The sequence below is a fragment of the Pelophylax lessonae genome, assembly GCF_965119305.1.
Source record: "Pelophylax lessonae genome assembly, chromosome: 2".
In the NCBI taxonomy this organism is placed as follows: Eukaryota; Metazoa; Chordata; class Amphibia; order Anura; family Ranidae; genus Pelophylax; species Pelophylax lessonae.
Window position 1 is genome coordinate 453,193,688 of NC_138769.1, and position 18,217 is coordinate 453,211,904.

Here is an 18,217-nt window from a genome sequence, read left to right on the forward strand (position 1 = left end):
CACCTGCAATCACTCCCCATGGAGACAGAATGGCGGTCTGCCATTGTAAATACATCAGGCCGCTGTTCTGTCATTGATGAACACAAGGTTCCTGTGTTCCTCCTATTTAGGAACACAGGTCTCTGTGTTCATTCAGTGAGCCCACCCCCCTAGGCACACAGTTAACCCTTTGATCGCCCCTGGTGTTAACCCCTTCCCTGCCAGTGTCATTATTACAGTAACAGTGCATATTTTTAGCACTGATTACTGTAGTAATGTCACTGGTCCTCCCAAAAGTGTCAAAAATGTCAGTTAGGTGTCCAATTTGTCCGCTGCAATGTCGCAGTCCCGCTAAAAATCGCTGAACACCGCCATTACTAGTGAACAAAAAAAGATATATATACTCTTATTGGGATTTTTTTTACCAAAAATATGTAGCAGAATACAAATTGGCCTAAAATTATGAAAACATTTAAATTTTTAATATTGAGAATGTTTTATAGCAGAACGTGAATAATATTATCATTATTATTTATTTTTTTTTTTTTCAGAATTGTCGCTCTTTTATTGTTTATAGCGCAAAAAATAAAAATGGCAGAGGTGATCAAATACCACCAAAAGAAAGCTCTATTTGTGCAATTGTCAGTTAAAGTAACGCATTGCCGTATCGCAAAAAATGGCTTGGTCATTAAGGGGGTAAAACCTTCTGGTTCTTAAGACCCGGTTCACACTTCTGCGTGTGCCGGGTTCGCATGTCATGTCGGAGCGCACTGCTCCGACATGACATGCGATCAGCTGTGCGGTGCGAGTTTAGCCATACAGTTTGTATGGCTAAATTCGCACCGCACCCGCAGCAAAGACGCACAGGAGGCATTTTTGCTGCCGCATCAGGATTGGATCGCACAGCGGTTCACACTTGTGCGATCCGATCCTGTGCGAACTGCACGATCGCACTGCGATATGCGATCAAACTGGGGGTGTCGTTAAGATTACATTGACACCCCCAGCGGATCGCATATGGCAGTGTGAACTGCCGGGGGTGCGTGTGCGATGCGGGAACAGGCTGCGAATTCGCAGCCTTCCCGCATCGCAATAGTGTGAACCGAGCCTAAGGGGTTAAAACAAGTATTTTATTTATTTAAAAAAAAAAAAAAAAACATTGCAACTGTTGATACACGGTTCCTTAAAGTAACTATGTTACCGTAAAAAAAAAAAAAAATACATGCAAAAGAAACTAGGACATGGTATTGAGGTAAGGGCTAAAAGATAGGATCAGAGTGTACAGTGGGGTGGGCAGGCATCTGACAACACCCAAAAGTGTGGTGGGTATTAAAGATTCTGCTGGGGGTTTTGCTATGCAAGAGAGCAGTGGGATCGGCAAGTATAAATGGCCTTCATTTGTTAGCCTATTTGTTTTAAAAGGCAAGTTAGTCACTTTAACAAATGAAATGACATTCAGTAAGGCCTACATCTACTTTATGCTTTCTGAGTGAGTTAGGGATGTATCCAGTTCTTAAGCATTTCTGTTTGAACTGTAAGGATGAAATGCCCATTTATTTATTTTTTTTACTTTTCTGGCTTGCACATTTTGGTGTGTCTAGAAACAATAAGTTTACATTTCGCTTTGTTCTGAAGTTCCAAAATAAAGCACATAAAACATTATTTCCCTACCTGAAATCTGGAGATGGAAACTGAAGCTTCAGAAGCAGCTCTTACAGCCAATGGAATCATTTTGAGTGCGAAGGTCATTGAGTTGAATACAGTTACGACAGTGAATGCCTGTACACAACATTAAAAGAGGACAATTGCACTGAAACTGCCGTATCACTGTTTGCATTATACAAATATCCTAAGGATAGCCATAGACAGAGCGATTTTCTTTCCTGCAACCACGGATTGCAGGAAAGAAAAATCGCTTGATTCCCCCATCAACACAGTCAGTGTTGACAGGGAAATCCCTCTCATGGAGCCATTGTGTTCTCCCAATGGGGGGGCCAAGGGAAACAGTCCCTGTCGGGAAAACACAGTGATTATTGCAAGAGCCTATAACCGCTAGCAATAATCGCATGTAAAATCTGACAGGCTGGTTGTACCTACGTTGATTCATCGATCATCAGGGGGTACATTCAGCCTGCCCATACATGGTTCAAATCTCAGCCAGTTCCTGCTGAACAGGCCGAGATTCGAACCGTCTATGGCCAGTTTAAGTGCAGGTTTAATCATTTGTTTTGCCTCTCAGCCACCCACAATTATATCAGGGAGTCCCTTCAAATTCCACTCATATATTATAAAAATATGACACAATTACTTATTCTAGATTTTGTGTCTGTTTATTTTTTTTTTGACGTGGATCACAATTTTTTTTTTTTATTGCTTATTCTAGAAGTGTACTTCACATAAATGGTGTATAGAGAAGGTAGCTGTGTTCTCAACATGTTTCACTGTCCGCTTCCTCAGGAGAAAGAGGCAATAACATGTATATCATAACGTGTGTATCATAGCATGTATACATTTTCATATAATTGATTGAAGTCCATTAAAACATGCTACAAGCAAGTAAATATTTGGCTTTTTGTCCAGTAGCATAAGGCTAGGCTATAGAAGGACTACTTTGATGTATCTGGCTAGGTTAGACATGTATTGTAATATATACATATATATATATATATAAAAAAAAACAGGAATCCCTATTCTATTCAAAGTGTATTAAAAGGGTCTATAGCAGTGTGCACAACGTTAACTGAAACTTTTGTGTGTTAGCACAGGGCCACCTCCCTCTAGCATTTCATATGTTATTTATGTAAGCTATCTGGATTTTAGTACAGACATTTATAATTCTACTGCAGTCCAAGCCAGTGGTCAGACCTGTGTCTGTAGCTCTCCCCCAACTTTGTCAGTTTACCCAATATTATCACTATTTTTCTATTAAAGTATGGTAGAAGCAAGGAAGAATTTGGAACATAAGAGTAGGGAATAACTAGAGAGGAGTCATTTGATGAAGATGGCCAGCTTGAACATTTATTGCAATACTGTATATCGAACTATTAATTTTTATGCAAACGTCTGCTGGAAGTATCTAAGGGTAGAGTGCAGATGGTAATTGAAAACATTTTCATATTATTAAGTCCAGAATATAAGTTGACATACAATTATACTCATACTTACTTGTGGTGCTGTCAGATCATATCCAAGACTCATATGTAATGTAAATGTGCAGACACTAGCAACCACAACCACCACTGGCGCTATTCCTGAGGTGACACTCTGCACATAGCCCGCCTTCTCCAAAAACGATTTCTCTGCATTTCTGATGGCTAAAGTGGTGAAGTACAAATAAACAAGTAATAGGGAAAGAAAATAAATAAATATAAAAAAAAAAAAAAAAGAATTTGTTACCCTAAAAAAAAAAAATAGTAATAATTAGATCCTGTTCCTTTAAAGCATGTTATATAGCACAGTGCTTGTGTTATATAATTTGGCCCCCTGTAACACCTGTAACCTGGCTGATCCTGCCTGGCTTCACCCTACCCTATGTAAACTAACCACGGTATATCAAGGTTGCTGAGCCCTGACACCGTGGTCAGTTTATTTGCCTCCCTCAGCTGCAGCCCAGCTCTCTATCTCCTGTTTCCTCCTTTGTCCTCCTCCCCCCTCCCTGCCTGCTAGTCAGCTCCCCGATCCTTCCATCCTGCTGTAAAAAAAAAATGTTTGCGCTTTCTATAGTTCCCTCTGTTACATTATGCTCCTCAGTGGATGTCATTTATAAAAATAGGCTGTATAATACCTTATTTACGAGCGCCGCTCAGGGCTCACGTGACTGCCCACCTGTCTCCTTCTCTCCTCTCCTTGTCCCGGCTGACATCAGCACCTCCCCCTGCAGCTAGCAGATTGGCAGAGGAAACCAGCGGACAGTCACGTGAGCGCCGAGTGGCACTTGTAAATAAGGTGTTATACAGCATATTTTTTATAAATGACATCCACCGGGGAGCTTAACCACTTGTCGACCGCTGCAAGTACATATACTGCGGCAGTCAGCCCCTCACAGGCAAAGTGACGTACCGGTACGTCACTAGCCTGTGAGGCTCCGGGGAGCGAGCGTGCGCCGCCGGAGGCGCGCTCCCGCGCGGTCACGGACCCCCCCCCGCGTGTGTGAGCGGCGGACCCGATGTCCGCCGCTCACTCACGATCGTCCGTGACAGCGGGAGAAAGGCAGGCGGCTGATGTAAACAAGCCGCCTGTCATTCTCGCCTGTGTAGGAACAGTGATCATACGGTTCTACTATGTAGGACCGTTGATCATTGTTTCTACACCTCAAGCCACAGCCAATCACAGTTAGAATCACGCCCCTAGGGACACACACCACCCCTCCCTCTCAAAAAAAGTTAACCCCTTCACCACCAGTGTCATTTTACAGTAACAGTGCATATGTATAGCACTGATTACTGTAGTAATGTCACTGGTAACCCCAAAAGTGTCAAAAATGTCAGTCAAGGGTCCGATCTGTCCGCCCCAATGTCGCAGTCCTGCAAAAAAAATCGCAGATCGCCGCCATTACTCGTTAAAAAAAAAAACAACAAAAATGACAAAAATCTTTCCCTTTGTTAGTAAACGCGATAACTTTTGCGCAAACCAATCAAAATACCCTTTTTGCGATTTTTTTTTACCAAACATATGTAGCATAAAACAAATTGGCCAAAAATGTGAAAAATATTGTTATTTTTGCAAAATTGACGCTCTTTTTTTGTTTATAGCGCATGATCAAAAAATCGCACAGGTGATCAAATACCACCAAAAGAAAGCTCTGTTTGTGGGAAAAAAAGGACGTCAAATTAGTTTAGGTACAGCGTTGCACGACCGCACAATTGTCCATTAAAGTCACGCAGTGCCGAATCGCAAAATACCCCCTGGTCAGGAAGGGGGTAAAATCTTCCGGGGCTTAAGTGGTTAATGTTATCTAATAGAGGGAACTATCCCTGCTAGATCCTTCAAAGCAGGATTAGAGCCAACAAGTAGATCTCATTATGTCTTTAAGGGCTGTAAAAAGCCAGTCACCCATCAGATTCCAGTCCAATCTGAAAAAATACTTTAGCCACTTGCCGACTGCCTAACGTACATTTACTGCGGCAAAGTGGCTCAATTACGTGAAATCACGTACCTGTACGTCATTTCGTGCAATAGCCACTAGGTGGCATGGGCCAATGTCTGCCGGCCACTCACAATCTTTCCCAAGAGAGGCAGAACGGCAGTCTACCTATGTAAACAAGGCAGATAGCCGTTCCGACAGGGGAGATGATAGAGATCTTGTATCTCTGCTAAGCAGGATCACAGATCTCTGTCTTCTCCCAGTTAGAGCAACCCCCTCCCCCCACAGTTAGCAAGCACCCCCTAGGGTCACATTTAACCCTTTGATCCCCCCTGATGTTAACCCCTTCCCTGCCAGTGTCATTAGTACAGTAACAGTGCATATTTTTAGTACTGATTACTCTATTAGTGTCACTGGTCCCAGAAAAGTGTCAAGCGTGTCAGTTAGTGCCGATTTGTCCGCCACAGTGTTGCAGTCCTGCTAAAAATCGCTGATAGCCACATTAGTAGTTAAAAAAATCAATAAAAATGCCATATAAATATCCCGTAGTTTGTAGGCGCAAAAATTTTTTTGCAAATAAATCAATGTACGCTTTTAGGGATTTTTGTTACTGAAGCAGAATACATATTGGCCTGAATTGATGAAGAAATTAGATTTTTTGCATTTTTTTATTGGATGTTTTCTAGCAGAAAGTAAAAAATATTGTCTTTTTTTTTTTTTTTTTTTTAAATTGTCGCTCTTTTTTTGTTTCTAGAGCAAAATATAAAAACCGCAGAGGTGATCAAATACCATCAAAAGAGAGCTCTACCTGTGGAAAAAAGGACATCAATTTTATTTGGGTACAGTGTCGCATGACTGCGCAATTGTCAGTTAAAGTAATGCAGTGCCGTATCACAAAAAAATGGCCTGGTCATTAAGGGGGTGAAACCTTCTGGGGCAGAAGTAGTGCAAAATGTAATAAAATAAAATGTTTAGTAATCATCAGGAATAACTTTTTATGCATATATATATATATATATTTATATATATAAATATACACACACACCACTGCATAAAACAATTAGTTAGCACCAATATTTGTGCCTGGCATTAAGGATTAAAATGCACCCACCTTGAATATTACGCATGAAAGTGTTTTCCCATGCGTACATCTTAATAAAGCGAATGCAGGTTAAAATTTCATTCATAGCTCTCACTCTCCGATCTGTGATTCTGATACCCTTTTTCCTAAAGTAAGCAGTCAATTTTGAGGCCAGCATCTAGATGAAGGTAAAAGCATTTTAACGCATAAACTGTGATTATATAACCAGAACAAAATATCAACATTTTATAAACTTGCTTTATTAAGCACAAAAATATTCTGCAAAATAAAATGAAATTATCATTTACCAAAATGTTAACTTTAGAGTTCACACACCTTACAACAATGAAACATTGTAACTTCAGTGAGGAAAATAGAAAACATTAGAATATTATCCATATTTTAAAAAGAATGCCAAAAATACTAATGATTGAGAAAGCCAATAAGACGTTGTATATATGTATTGTACAGGAGAACCCACTGTGGGGTCAAATGACAATGAGCAGGTGGCAGAGAACTGTCCCCATACCTCAGTAGATTAAATTCAAACAGCTGTCTCTGAGGTGACCTTGTCACAAGCTGGCAATGGGATGGGATTGTACTATTTCTACCAACACTGTTTCCAGAAACAAAAGGCAGACATTGGTAAACAGTCATTTATATAATACATGCATCAACTAAACCATACATCTTGACAAGAGTTCTCCAAAAAATACCTATAAATGGTTTATAATGCATTCATGAATAATGAATAAAATGAATATTGGATATTGAACTTTTTACTACCCTTTATAAGTTACAATATTTAGGCTATATAATGCCTGTATAATTAAATATAATGTATTTTAGTGACATTGTACTCCAAAACGTATCCCTTACGTTGCAATCATGAAACTCTTTTTGATATGCAGTATACATAGACAAAAGTCCATCTTACCATTATTGGATAAAACACAATGAATGCAGCAGAACCTATCAATGCTGTTGGTCCAAGGAACATCGCAGTGTATACCAGTCCCATGAGAGCAATAAAAGGACCAGCAGCTAACATACAGCCTATGGAGGCTGCTTCATAAAGTCGATGACCATCACTAGAGCACATATTAATAAGCTGCAAGACAAAATACACAATGTATTTAACAAATATACAAAATACACCAAATAAATGTCATTCCTACTTTATTTTTATTTTTTTTAAATCAGAATAAATTTTATTAACAACTTTTAACAGTACAATAAACAATGCACATTTTGAAGTATTACATTATACAATACTTTTGCAGAATACAAAGTAGAATAATGTTCTAGTACAAAGACAAAGCAGGTTTATAAAAACAATTGAATCTGAGATGTCATTACTTGTTTTATCTCAGTGTATTCATCCCTAGGTATGGTTTAAGAAGCCATCTCATCATATCTCTTCCCTAGTACTTTAAATTAAACTCACTCCAAGGGGATAAACTTTCACTTTAAGTTAATAGCCTATCAAAAATTAGGTCCAATGGAGCCAAGCCAGGGGTAGCTAGCCAGCATCCCCAGATCTTATTGAACCGGGTCAGGCTGCCTCTATGCTGATGTAATCAAGCCCTCTTAAAGTTAATCCCATGTTGGCTAACCACATCTATGATACATATTGAAGAGAACAATTTACAATATAAAAATACGTATCGCCCTTCCGAAGCAGATAATGCGGCTAGTTCATGAGAATCCAGAGATTTGTGTACAAGGACACACACCCCACTGGAGTATGAAGTATACGTGGCATGATATATCTTTTGTGCCCAGGAGTACTTTACACAGCTAAGAGTCTCTGGTATGAGATGGGTCTCTTGGAGGCCTATTATTGCAGGATGGTACTTACGGAGGACCGTACTCACCATCACCCACTTTAAAGGATCGTGTAGTCCCCTAACATTCCAGGTAACCAGAGGTATGTCTGCCATATGACTAATGATAAGATCCTATGCAATGTGGCAAGTAAGATGCATCTGCATTTCATACTACTAAAATGCCTGCTTAGGCCTAGTAAGTATTCTAAATGAACAAGATAGCTCTGGAATTGCAGAAAACAAAAAGTCTCATGAAAAATACAGAAAAGTAACTCAGGAAAAACCCGGCCGAGAGGGTTGAGAGACCGTTGTTTCTGGCCATGGGTATCAATTAAACAAAACCATTACTTCTAGTGGTGCCTTTCACTCAAAGCTTTCCAACAGATAACACCTATCATTTGGTGGTGAGGCATCGCGCAGAGAGCTTTTCATGATCCCTTATGAGGGGCTGCCTCCATTTGAGCTTATCAGTAAACATAGCAACAATTTAGTGACTCCAGGAAAAAAGTTCAGAGCCCTTCAGAACCACTGAATCAAAGGTATGCGCCCATTTGTAGGGGAAGAACAAGGAAACTGTCTCAGGTTTCAGCGTTGTCTCTGTGCCTGCAGCTTCCCCGGCTAAGTTGAAAAAGTGCGCCTGACCTCTGGCTGTAATCCACAGCCGTGCAGGGTAGAGCACTTCGTATGACAAATTAAGGCGTTGGAGACGTTGCTTGAAATCCTGGAATTTGGCCCGCTTCTTCTGCACCTCAGCCGTGGAATCGGGATAAAATGGGACTCTGGTGCGCCCTTTCAACAGCAAACAGTGGGGTAAGGGGTTCTTTCCCGAATAGATCCAGTATCCATTTCTCTACGAATTCTGCGGGATCACGACCCTCCACCTTTTCTGACAGCCCCACTATGCGAACATTGTTTTGTCTAAGATGATTTTCAATATCATCCGTTTTGTCACTTGTGGCAGTGGCTATGTGGGCGGCTGTGCGGGTTTCAGCAATCAATGGAGGTATTTTGTCCTCAAGATCACTGATGCGGCCTTCAGTAGCAGCTGTTATTTCTCTTATCTTCTGGAGGTCTTGTCGTAGCAGCGACACCTCCTCTGTCAGCCCCCCTAGGTGCTCCTTGACTGAGTTAACTGAAGCAGTGCAATGCTGTGCAGCTTGTAAGATTTGACTTAGGATAGGTTGTACTTATCCCTCTATCATATCTGCAGTGCCTGTCTGCTAATCACTGTCAGGGAGAGACATGTTGTCAAGCTCAGTCCCATGTTCTGTCTCTATATACTGGGATGGGTCAGCTTCTTCCTCCTGGGCTGCAGAGGAGCCTTGCCCCTGCAACTCTGTGATTTTTTTTTTGTGTATAATAGAGCATGTCTCTGGGGGCATCTTTTTTTATGACCCTTACCCACTTTGCTGCCTGTGTCCTTGTGCTTCTCAGAGCCTAGTGGTGTTCCTTTGGGCAGTGCATGTTGAATCTCCAGGGCTGTCCCTTCACCATTGCCTCCTCGGATTATCATAGAACGGATCTGGTCGGGAGTGGTATCAATGGATTCCTCTGGCTGTGCTGAAGAGAATGATACCTATATCGCCTGAATAAATGGCCGGAGTCAGGATCAGTAGCAGGATATTTGTCGGAGCTCTGGGAGGCTGTTCCACTTACATGCCCAGCCTGGCCACGCCCCCCCTACTTTATTATTAGTCTAGAGCTTTTACAGTAGGTATACTTTATAGGATGCAAGCGAATGGCATTATGAGTACAATGTAATCAGGCCAATCTGCCCACCAAGCTATTCTCACTATGTGTATTGCTTGCCCCTATATATGTTTTTAATTGTTTGTGGCCACCCATGCCTGCCTGCATACCCTAGGCAGGTTGTGGGGGTCACCTGAATCTAGAATGGACATCTCTAGTAGGAATTACTGACATTTGCTTCCTTTTTTATTACAGCCTTATTGTTCAGTCCTTTCCATAAGAAAAACTTCCAATACGTCCCATTTTTAGCAGTTGCATTGGCCTCTGTATATGACGTCAGTCTCTCTGTGATGGGCTCTGTAGTTCCGATGACACACAGGACCTGGAGGCTGTGATGAAAATGCAGCAGATGTCAGTGATTCCTACTAGAGATGTCCATTCTTCTTGCTTCCAGAAAAAAGCCAAAGAAAGAGATGAACAGATTGGCAACATCGGGACAATTATCCTGTTAAGTGTATAATTTGTGTTTGAGGATTTAAACCAGTGCTTGATTACATGGTGATCTGGTAAGTGTTTGGTGTGAAGGGTGTGGGCTCCTCGAGGTGTGATTAAGGAACTCATTCATTTATAGACTGTATCACTTCACAACAATGGACTTTACATGAACATCAGGATACATAAATATTGAATCTGTAAAAATAGTGGACACATTGAGAGAGTGCTGCTAATGTTTTAATGATATAACAGTCTTATGACTTCTATAGGTGTCTGGTTAAAGCTTATAGGAGGAGTTTTCATTCTACCCTGACTATCCTATGAGGCTGCAGAACCCCTGACCCTCTGCCTGGACAGTGCTGATTTGCCATGTGCTGATCACATGAACCCTCCCAAGAAAAAAAAACTCTAGCAATACACACCAAATGGAGCATGTGCAGAGTGCCCTCCAAGGCTCTGTTCTATCAGGAGATGGATTGGGGACAGTGGAAGAAGTGGAGGATCAGAGAATACAGGATCAAACAACCTTTTTTGCACAATGCAGAGGATTAACCCCTTAGGTTCAATAGTGAGTATAACAAGCATGCTTCATTGCATACTGTTTACAGACTGATTTTACTGTTGTGAGTTTAGTACCACTTTAAGCCCCAAACATGCAGCAATAAAATATCAATGCATTCAAATGTCTATCAGGGTATCACTTCTTCAATTTAGGACAGTTTCACAAGGATCATAACATATTCCTGTATATTCAGAAGCCTCGGAATATCTAAAAAAGGTGCACAGGGTACAGCAAACAGCAATGATGTGCAGTAACCCATAGCAATAAATCAGATTTTGCTTTTCTTTATTTGACTACAAAATACTAAAATCTGACTATTATTGTATGTAGCCATTGTACTTTTCAATACCCTATTAATGCAAGCCTTTTGCATTAAAAGCCACATATTGCTTTGAATGTAACAAGAAAAATACATGTCCTTATTTTCATTGGAGCAAAAGCATGCAGTTAATTGATTCCCCTTAACCTGGCAGTTTAAATTTGAAATCTAAGTATTTACAAACCAATGACCATTTTCAGTAAGCAATGCTGTTTAGTTGAATATTATAAAGTGGAACTTTAGTGAGAAAATTAAGTCCTGCTAGATCACTTCAGGCTGGCCCATTTTGCAGGTATAGCTATGTAAAACATTAAAAATAAGTGTCTATAGTACTGTTTAAAATCAGCACATGCTCAGTTGCTCTCCATTTTAGGCATTTTTTAGGCACTGCTGAGTTTGTAGAGGCCGATCTGCTGACAGTTTTAAAAGCAGATTTAAACCCTCCTATCCTTTAACCGCTTGCCGACCACCGCAAGTACATATACTGCGGCGGTCAGCCCCTCACAGGCAGAGTGACGTATCGGTACATCACTAGCCTGTGAGGCTCTGGGGAGCGAGCGCGCACCGCCGGCGGCGCGCTCCCGCTCCCGTGCGGTCACGGACCCCCCCGCGCGTCGGTGGAGAGTGAGAAAGGCAGGCAGGCTGTGTAAACAAGCCGCCTGTCATTCTCCCCTGTGTAGAAACACTGATCATACGGTTCTACTATGTAGGACCGTTGATCATTGTTCCTACAGCTCAAGCCACAGCCAATCACAGTTAGAATCACGCCCCTAGGGACACACACAGCCCCTCCCTCTCAAATAAAGTTAACCCCTTCACTGCCAGTGTAATTTTACAGTAACAGTGCATATATATAGCACTGATTACTGTGGAAATGTCACTGGTAACCCCAAAAGTGTCAAAAATGTCAGTCAAGGGTCCGATCTGTCTGCCCCAATGTCGCAGTACCGCAAAAAAAATCGCAGATCGCCGCCATTACGCGTTAAAAGAAAAACAACAAAAATGACAAAAATCTTTCCCTTTGTTAGTAAACGCGATAACTTTTGCGCAAACCAATCAAAATACGCTTTTTGCGATTTTTTTTACCAAACATATGTAGCATAAAACAAATTGGCTGAAAATGTTAAAAAATTTTGATTCTTACTTTTTTTGGGGGGGGAATTTCATATAAAAAAATGTGAAAAATTTTGTTATTTTTGCAAAATTGACGCTCTTTTTTTGTTTATAGCGCATGATCAAAAAATCGCACAGGTGATCAAATACCACCAAAAGAAAGCTCTGTTTGTGGGAAAAAAAGGACGTCAAATTAGTTTAGGTACAGCGTTGCATGGCCGCGCAATTGTCCGTTAAAGTCACGCAGTGCCGAATCACAAAATACCCCCTGGTCTTTTAGCAGCCAAATCCTCCGGGGCTTAAGTGGTTAAAGCCAAGGACGCTGCTTCTGTTTAAATTGCAACTGCCATGATGCTGCACATGTGATCAGTTATGACACCAGCCAATTGAAAGTTTGACAGTTTGGTTGAGGACAGAAGCACATGTGACGGTTAGCAATCCTGGCATTCCAGGAATGTAACTGTTTTTTGAAACCGTTAAACCAATGGGTTTAGTTCCACTTTATGATTTACTGCTGTTTGTGGGTTCTGGGCTTTAGCAAAATGTCAGCCTCCAGGCAAGAAGCAAGTTGTTATGGGTCAAGTTCCGCTTTAAACCCAACTTCTCCCAAAACTTTATGAAGCAAATGTTAAGGCAGTGTTTCCCTCCCAGGAAGAACTATATTTGGAGAACCATGAGTCTTTTGAGTAAAAGTGCCTTAGTATTTATTCACAAACAGTACTCCAATGTCTCCAAGCACATTAGCCAATGAATTTACCTCTCCAGTTGTTACATCCTTTGTTTCTTTAAGTCTCAGGATCTTTCTAAAAGCCAGGGCCAAAACTGCTCCCCGCAGTCGAATTCCAGTTCTGTAGTTCATTGCCCAGCTCAATGCAAAAGACCAAGACCTAAGGAGCTCTGCAGCAAAAATACCAAAGGAAAGAAGCAACCCATAAAGAAGATTGGATTCCATTGCCTCTGTGTACTCAAGTAGTGCTCTGATGAAGATTGCCTTTAAACAAGCAGAAGCATATTTCAAAAAAGATAAAGTGGTTAATATATCAGTTTTATCTCCTTTATAAATGGAATTCATAGCTGTGTTCTATGTAGGCTCAGTAATGTTTAATTGGAAAATGTTCAAAAGTCTGTCCTACCTATTTATTTGTGTGGCTCATTGCTACTAGTTTTCTTTAAACAAGACAGTCATATTTTACTTTTCAGACAGGAATAAGTCCAGTGTACAGAACCAAAAAGTAATATCTTGTCCTCAAGTGGATACTGCTCATTGGTAGTAGCATATTGTCAGACTGCCTAAAGCTGCACATTAAGACACAAATTAATGTAGATCTGTTAACATAAATTCATCATTAAATGATGTCCACCTATGCTTTTCAGGCTTTAACAACCAATTAGGTATATAAATAGGAACTTACAGGGCCAATAAAGTTTGCTGCCATTGTGACAATCAGACACAACAAAGCCAACAGGGACCTAGTTTGACAAAACTGCCATAACACCTTTCGCAGGGATGCTTTTTTCTTTCCACATTTTTCCAGCTCTGCTTCCCAAAGACGATGTAACCTGACATTAAGAAGGATACAGAAACATGTGGAACCAATTAGTTTGCAAACTTGCACCAACAATACCAAACAATCACATATACAGTGCATTCTATGAGTTCCGTATAATCCTTTTTGAATACGAAAAAAAGAGTGTTAGAAATGTAATATCACTACTCTCTAACAATTTCTGTACTCCATAAACTTTAATAATGGCATGGACTTGTACGTAGGTTTGCCTATAGTTTTTTTTTTTAGATAGTTACTGACCCAGGCTGGGAAGGGGTTAACATTAAACTTTCTTGTTCCCAGGGTTTTTTGGGTCCAGCCTATCCATACGGTATTAGAAAAAGTGGGAACGCCAGGGTCCAAGGGTTCCCCCTCAAGAGGAAGCTGTAATTGCTGCAGACGGCTTGCAGTCCATCAGGAAGCACCTGCAGTCTGGAGACCTACCAGTTCTAGAGAAAAGCAAACATGAAGGTCTACCTTATGGAGGAATGCCTGGGCAGCCTAAATGCACTTTTGCACTTTTTTGCATTTCTTCACGTTGGACTGTGCTATTAAAGTATTTAAGTAAAAGTTGCATCAACTGTCTTAAGCCTGATCTGAAGTCTTTCAAAGGGGTGCATAATGATACGAGTGTATGAAAGAACTATGGTTAGTAAAGCACAGATGGGGTATGAAGTAAAGCACTACAGAAGGCACAAGTTAAGCTGAAAGAGTGTGCAAAAGCAACCAAGAACCAGAGAAAGCTACATGGCAGTCAGTCATGAAGCACAGTACCTGATGTAGGTGAGGGGTCTTTCAGTAGCAAGGGGTCAGTGTTCTGGCTCCCTCCACAGCAGTCGGTTCCCCGTAGCAACCAAGGCCGAATCCGCCTTACAGAGGCCCTTAGCCTGGCCACATGGTATGGGAAAGAAGAAGTTAATATTAGGTCTGGGCTTTGTTTTCCGCCTGGGACCCCATTCTGTCACTGGGAGTGAGATGGCTGAGGTTGGACTGGTGGAAAGGGCACAGACACAGCTGTGTCCCTCCTAAATGCACCATACATCAGGCATCAGTGTGTGGTTACACGGGACAGCACTTTTCAGAGGAACTCTGTACTTTTATTACTGCACACAGTGACATGGCTCATCTCTAAGTCAGGGAACTGCCTTAATGTTATACTCTCACATGACTGCAATCCTTGCCTGGTAGCAGGCATTGATGAGAGCATGCCCGGCGAAAGGTACCCCAACGTGCAGGGCGAGTAACCCCGCCCACAAACTGATACTAAAAACCCTTGGGTATAATATATTATTTCAGCCCTAACCCTCTCCCTTGCCAACTTAGTTTGTATGCACATAAGGACAAGGCTCTTACTTTTATTGTATCTTGTTTTGCGGCACATGATTTGCGGTGGAATAATATCCCATCATTTTCAGATGTTTCTCTGCATCTATATTACTTTACCCTTAATAATTACAATTTTCAAAGCAGTATATATATTTTATAAACAATTACCATCATTTATATGGGATTCCAAAACTGTTTTAAAGCCAAACTGCACTTTAATTTTAAATTGGCTTAATACATTCCAGGTTCATCAAAACAAAGGTGTTCAATGTCTTACAGTTTGTTTTCTTTAGCATAAAATACCTACATTTTACAAAAAGACGCATTATCAGCCGTCGAATGGGCCCTAAATAACAAAACCCAACTAGAACAGGAACAGAAATCATTCATCCTCAAAATGCTCAAAATGGCTATGAGAAAAAATTACTTCTGGCACCAGGGATCCTACTACCGACAGCACAAAGGAGTAGCCATGGGCGCACGGTATGCGCCGAGTGTAGCCAATTTATTCCTCAGCAAATGGGAAAGTGAAGAAATCTTTGGAAAACACATTGAAGAACTTCTAGTTTACAGGCGCTTCATAGATGATATTTTCATCATATGGAAGGGATCAGAGGGGTCCCTGAAAACATTCCTGGAGCACATTAATGTCAACAATTATTCCATTAAATTCACAGGCTCTTGGAGTAAACAGGAAGTAAACTTCCTAGATCTCACCATTTCCCAAAAAGAAAATGCCCTATATACAAAGACATATTTTAAAGTAACAGATAGGAATGGCTACATTCCTACACACAGCTGTCACCACCCGAGTTGGATCAGGGGTATCCCTAAAGGACAAATTATAAGGATGAGAAGAAATTGTAAAACGAAAGAAGATTTTGACGTCCAGAGCGACATTCTCATCCAAAGATTTAAAGAAAAAGGATACAAACAAGAATCACTGAACAAAATTAAGGAAGAAGTAAGAAATATGGACAGGAAGGAGTTATTGCAAAAAAAGACAAAGAGAGCAGAAGACTACGAATTGACCTTTATATCCCAGTACAACATCAGATACAAAGAGGTTGAACAGATCATACATAACCATTGGCACATCCTTTTAAGGGATGAAAAATTGAAAGAAGTACTACCTCCCCGCCCAAAATTTGTTTACAGAAAGGGGCGTAACTTGAAAGATATGGTGGTTAAGAATGTACCTGAACCCCCAAAGAAACTTATCTCTTTCTTTGAACAAAAGGGATTCTTCTCCTGTGGCAAATGTAAAACTTGCAAAACAATTAGAAACCGGAAACGTAAGACCGTGGAATTTAAATCTAGGGTCACGGGTAAAAGCTACAATATCAAAAAGCTTATTACCTGTGAAAGTACCTACGTCACCTACCTATTGACATGCCCTTGCGGGCTTCAATACGTGGGACGCACCACTAGGAAACTTAGGGTACGACTAGGAGAGCATATCGATAATATCCGCAAAGGATTCAAAAATCACAGTGTTTCCAACCATTTTCGCCTGGTACACAATCAAGACCCCACTCTACTGACAGCCTGTGGGATTGATAGAGTGGAGTACAATTGGCGAGGAAAAAATATGAGGATAGCTGTATCACAAAACGAATCCAGGTGGATATATGACCTATCGACACTCCAGCCCCTGGGTTTAAATATAGACATGGACCTTAACTGCTTCATTTCCGATCTGTTTTAATAAAAATCAATACTTTTTAATGAGTTTTCGCATTCACATATATATTTATAATTTTAATATTTGATGACCCCTTAACATATATTCCTTTTTGTCATAATAATTTTGAACACTATGCACCTGTACATCTTTAATATTAATTTTACTTAGCTAGCACCTGAGTACTTATAGTATATTTTATTATCAACCAGCACATTAGCACTTTGCGTTTTTCACAACAAAAACCCCCACAATACATTTCACTATATTTGAGAAATGCACTTTAAGTGTTGATTCCATCACTTTATGTCCCCACTTCACTTTATGTATGGAACAGGATTTGATATGGTAACCTAGAGTTATGAATTATCACTATTTTACAAGATATGTAATTATATTAATTAATTGCACATATACACATGCATATATTTTATTAAGCTATCACCTTTTTGATTACTAAGCACTTTAGCACTATTAAGGTATGAACTGTTTTCCTCTTATGATCAGTATAGAACGAGGAATTGTGTAATTCAAGCTATTATTGCACCTATGGAGCAAAAACATATCCATATGATGTATATGTAGGCACCGTAGAGACAGAGTGTTTTTGCATATAAAAGAGCATATTATTACATTGGAGCTCCCAGGGATGACCCCCGTAAGAATGTGTTTTAAAATAATGATTGCGAGTGCACAGCCAAATGCCCCTCTTCCACACATTACCCACGGATGTTCTATCGTTTTCCTAAGTCCACCCGTTACTAGGTGACGGAGGACGCTGGAAGCACGGACTTCCTGGGTAGGAGGAGCGGAGGGAGGCGCACATCGTATTTAAGTCCCTATACGAGCGTACATCTCCACCTCTGAAGACGTCACTACGCTCTGACGAAACGCGCGTCAGGTGGAACGCACGCCGTCAAACCCGGAAGTAGTTTGGAACGCAAACCGCTCTCCACGCTACAGAGATCCTATAGAGGGTTATGCACAGCGTTTTGTTTACTTTTTACTGGCTTTGTCAACTATTTTACTGAATAAACTTCATTTAATGGTACTGCACTATTGGGAGCATGTCCTTCTTTCCTTAAACACCTGGGGAAACCGTGAGGAACCCGCATATCCCGCTTGGAGGATCCCAGCTGAGAGGGACAGGAGCCCAGCAGTTGCCAGCATTCTGACCTGGAGGGTCACTAAAGCGATATCGGTCTCTTTGCCGTAAGGTAGTTGAGACCCACCACATCTGGTGAGTGTACATCTTACCCTAATTTCTGCATGATTGGAAATCCTGGTTCATTGGAAGATTTAGCACCAGCACTTTTTTATCTATCTTTGGCACTTTTTTTGGAATATTCATCACTGAACCACTTATGAACTATTTTATATGTCACTCAGCACTTTATTGTTTCTGTGAATTTTTGGACTTGATTTTGGCACATTAATTATTTTTATGATATCTATGTCTTAAGGGTACAGCCCTTTTAAAGTTTTAGAGTATTTTAGATTATATTATATT

General features: G+C 40.7%; 1 protein-coding gene across 2 annotated transcripts in view; it reads right to left on the reverse strand.

Annotated features, from left to right (window-relative positions):
• Positions 1-18,217, reverse strand: part of MITD1 (microtubule interacting and trafficking domain containing 1) — a 236,909-nt gene that overhangs the window by 182,074 nt on the left and 36,618 nt on the right. For both annotated transcript variants that reach the window (XM_082246937.1, XM_082246936.1), the window contains exons 4-9: positions 13,563-13,710; positions 12,908-13,141; positions 7,081-7,254; positions 6,174-6,321; positions 3,145-3,293; positions 1,651-1,758 (exon numbers count right to left, since the gene is read on the reverse strand). In XM_082246937.1, the coding sequence (XP_082103063.1) occupies positions 1,651-1,758; positions 3,145-3,293; positions 6,174-6,321; positions 7,081-7,254; positions 12,908-13,141; positions 13,563-13,710 (961 nt within the window). The remainder of the gene's footprint in view (positions 1-1,650; positions 1,759-3,144; positions 3,294-6,173; positions 6,322-7,080; positions 7,255-12,907; positions 13,142-13,562; positions 13,711-18,217) is intronic.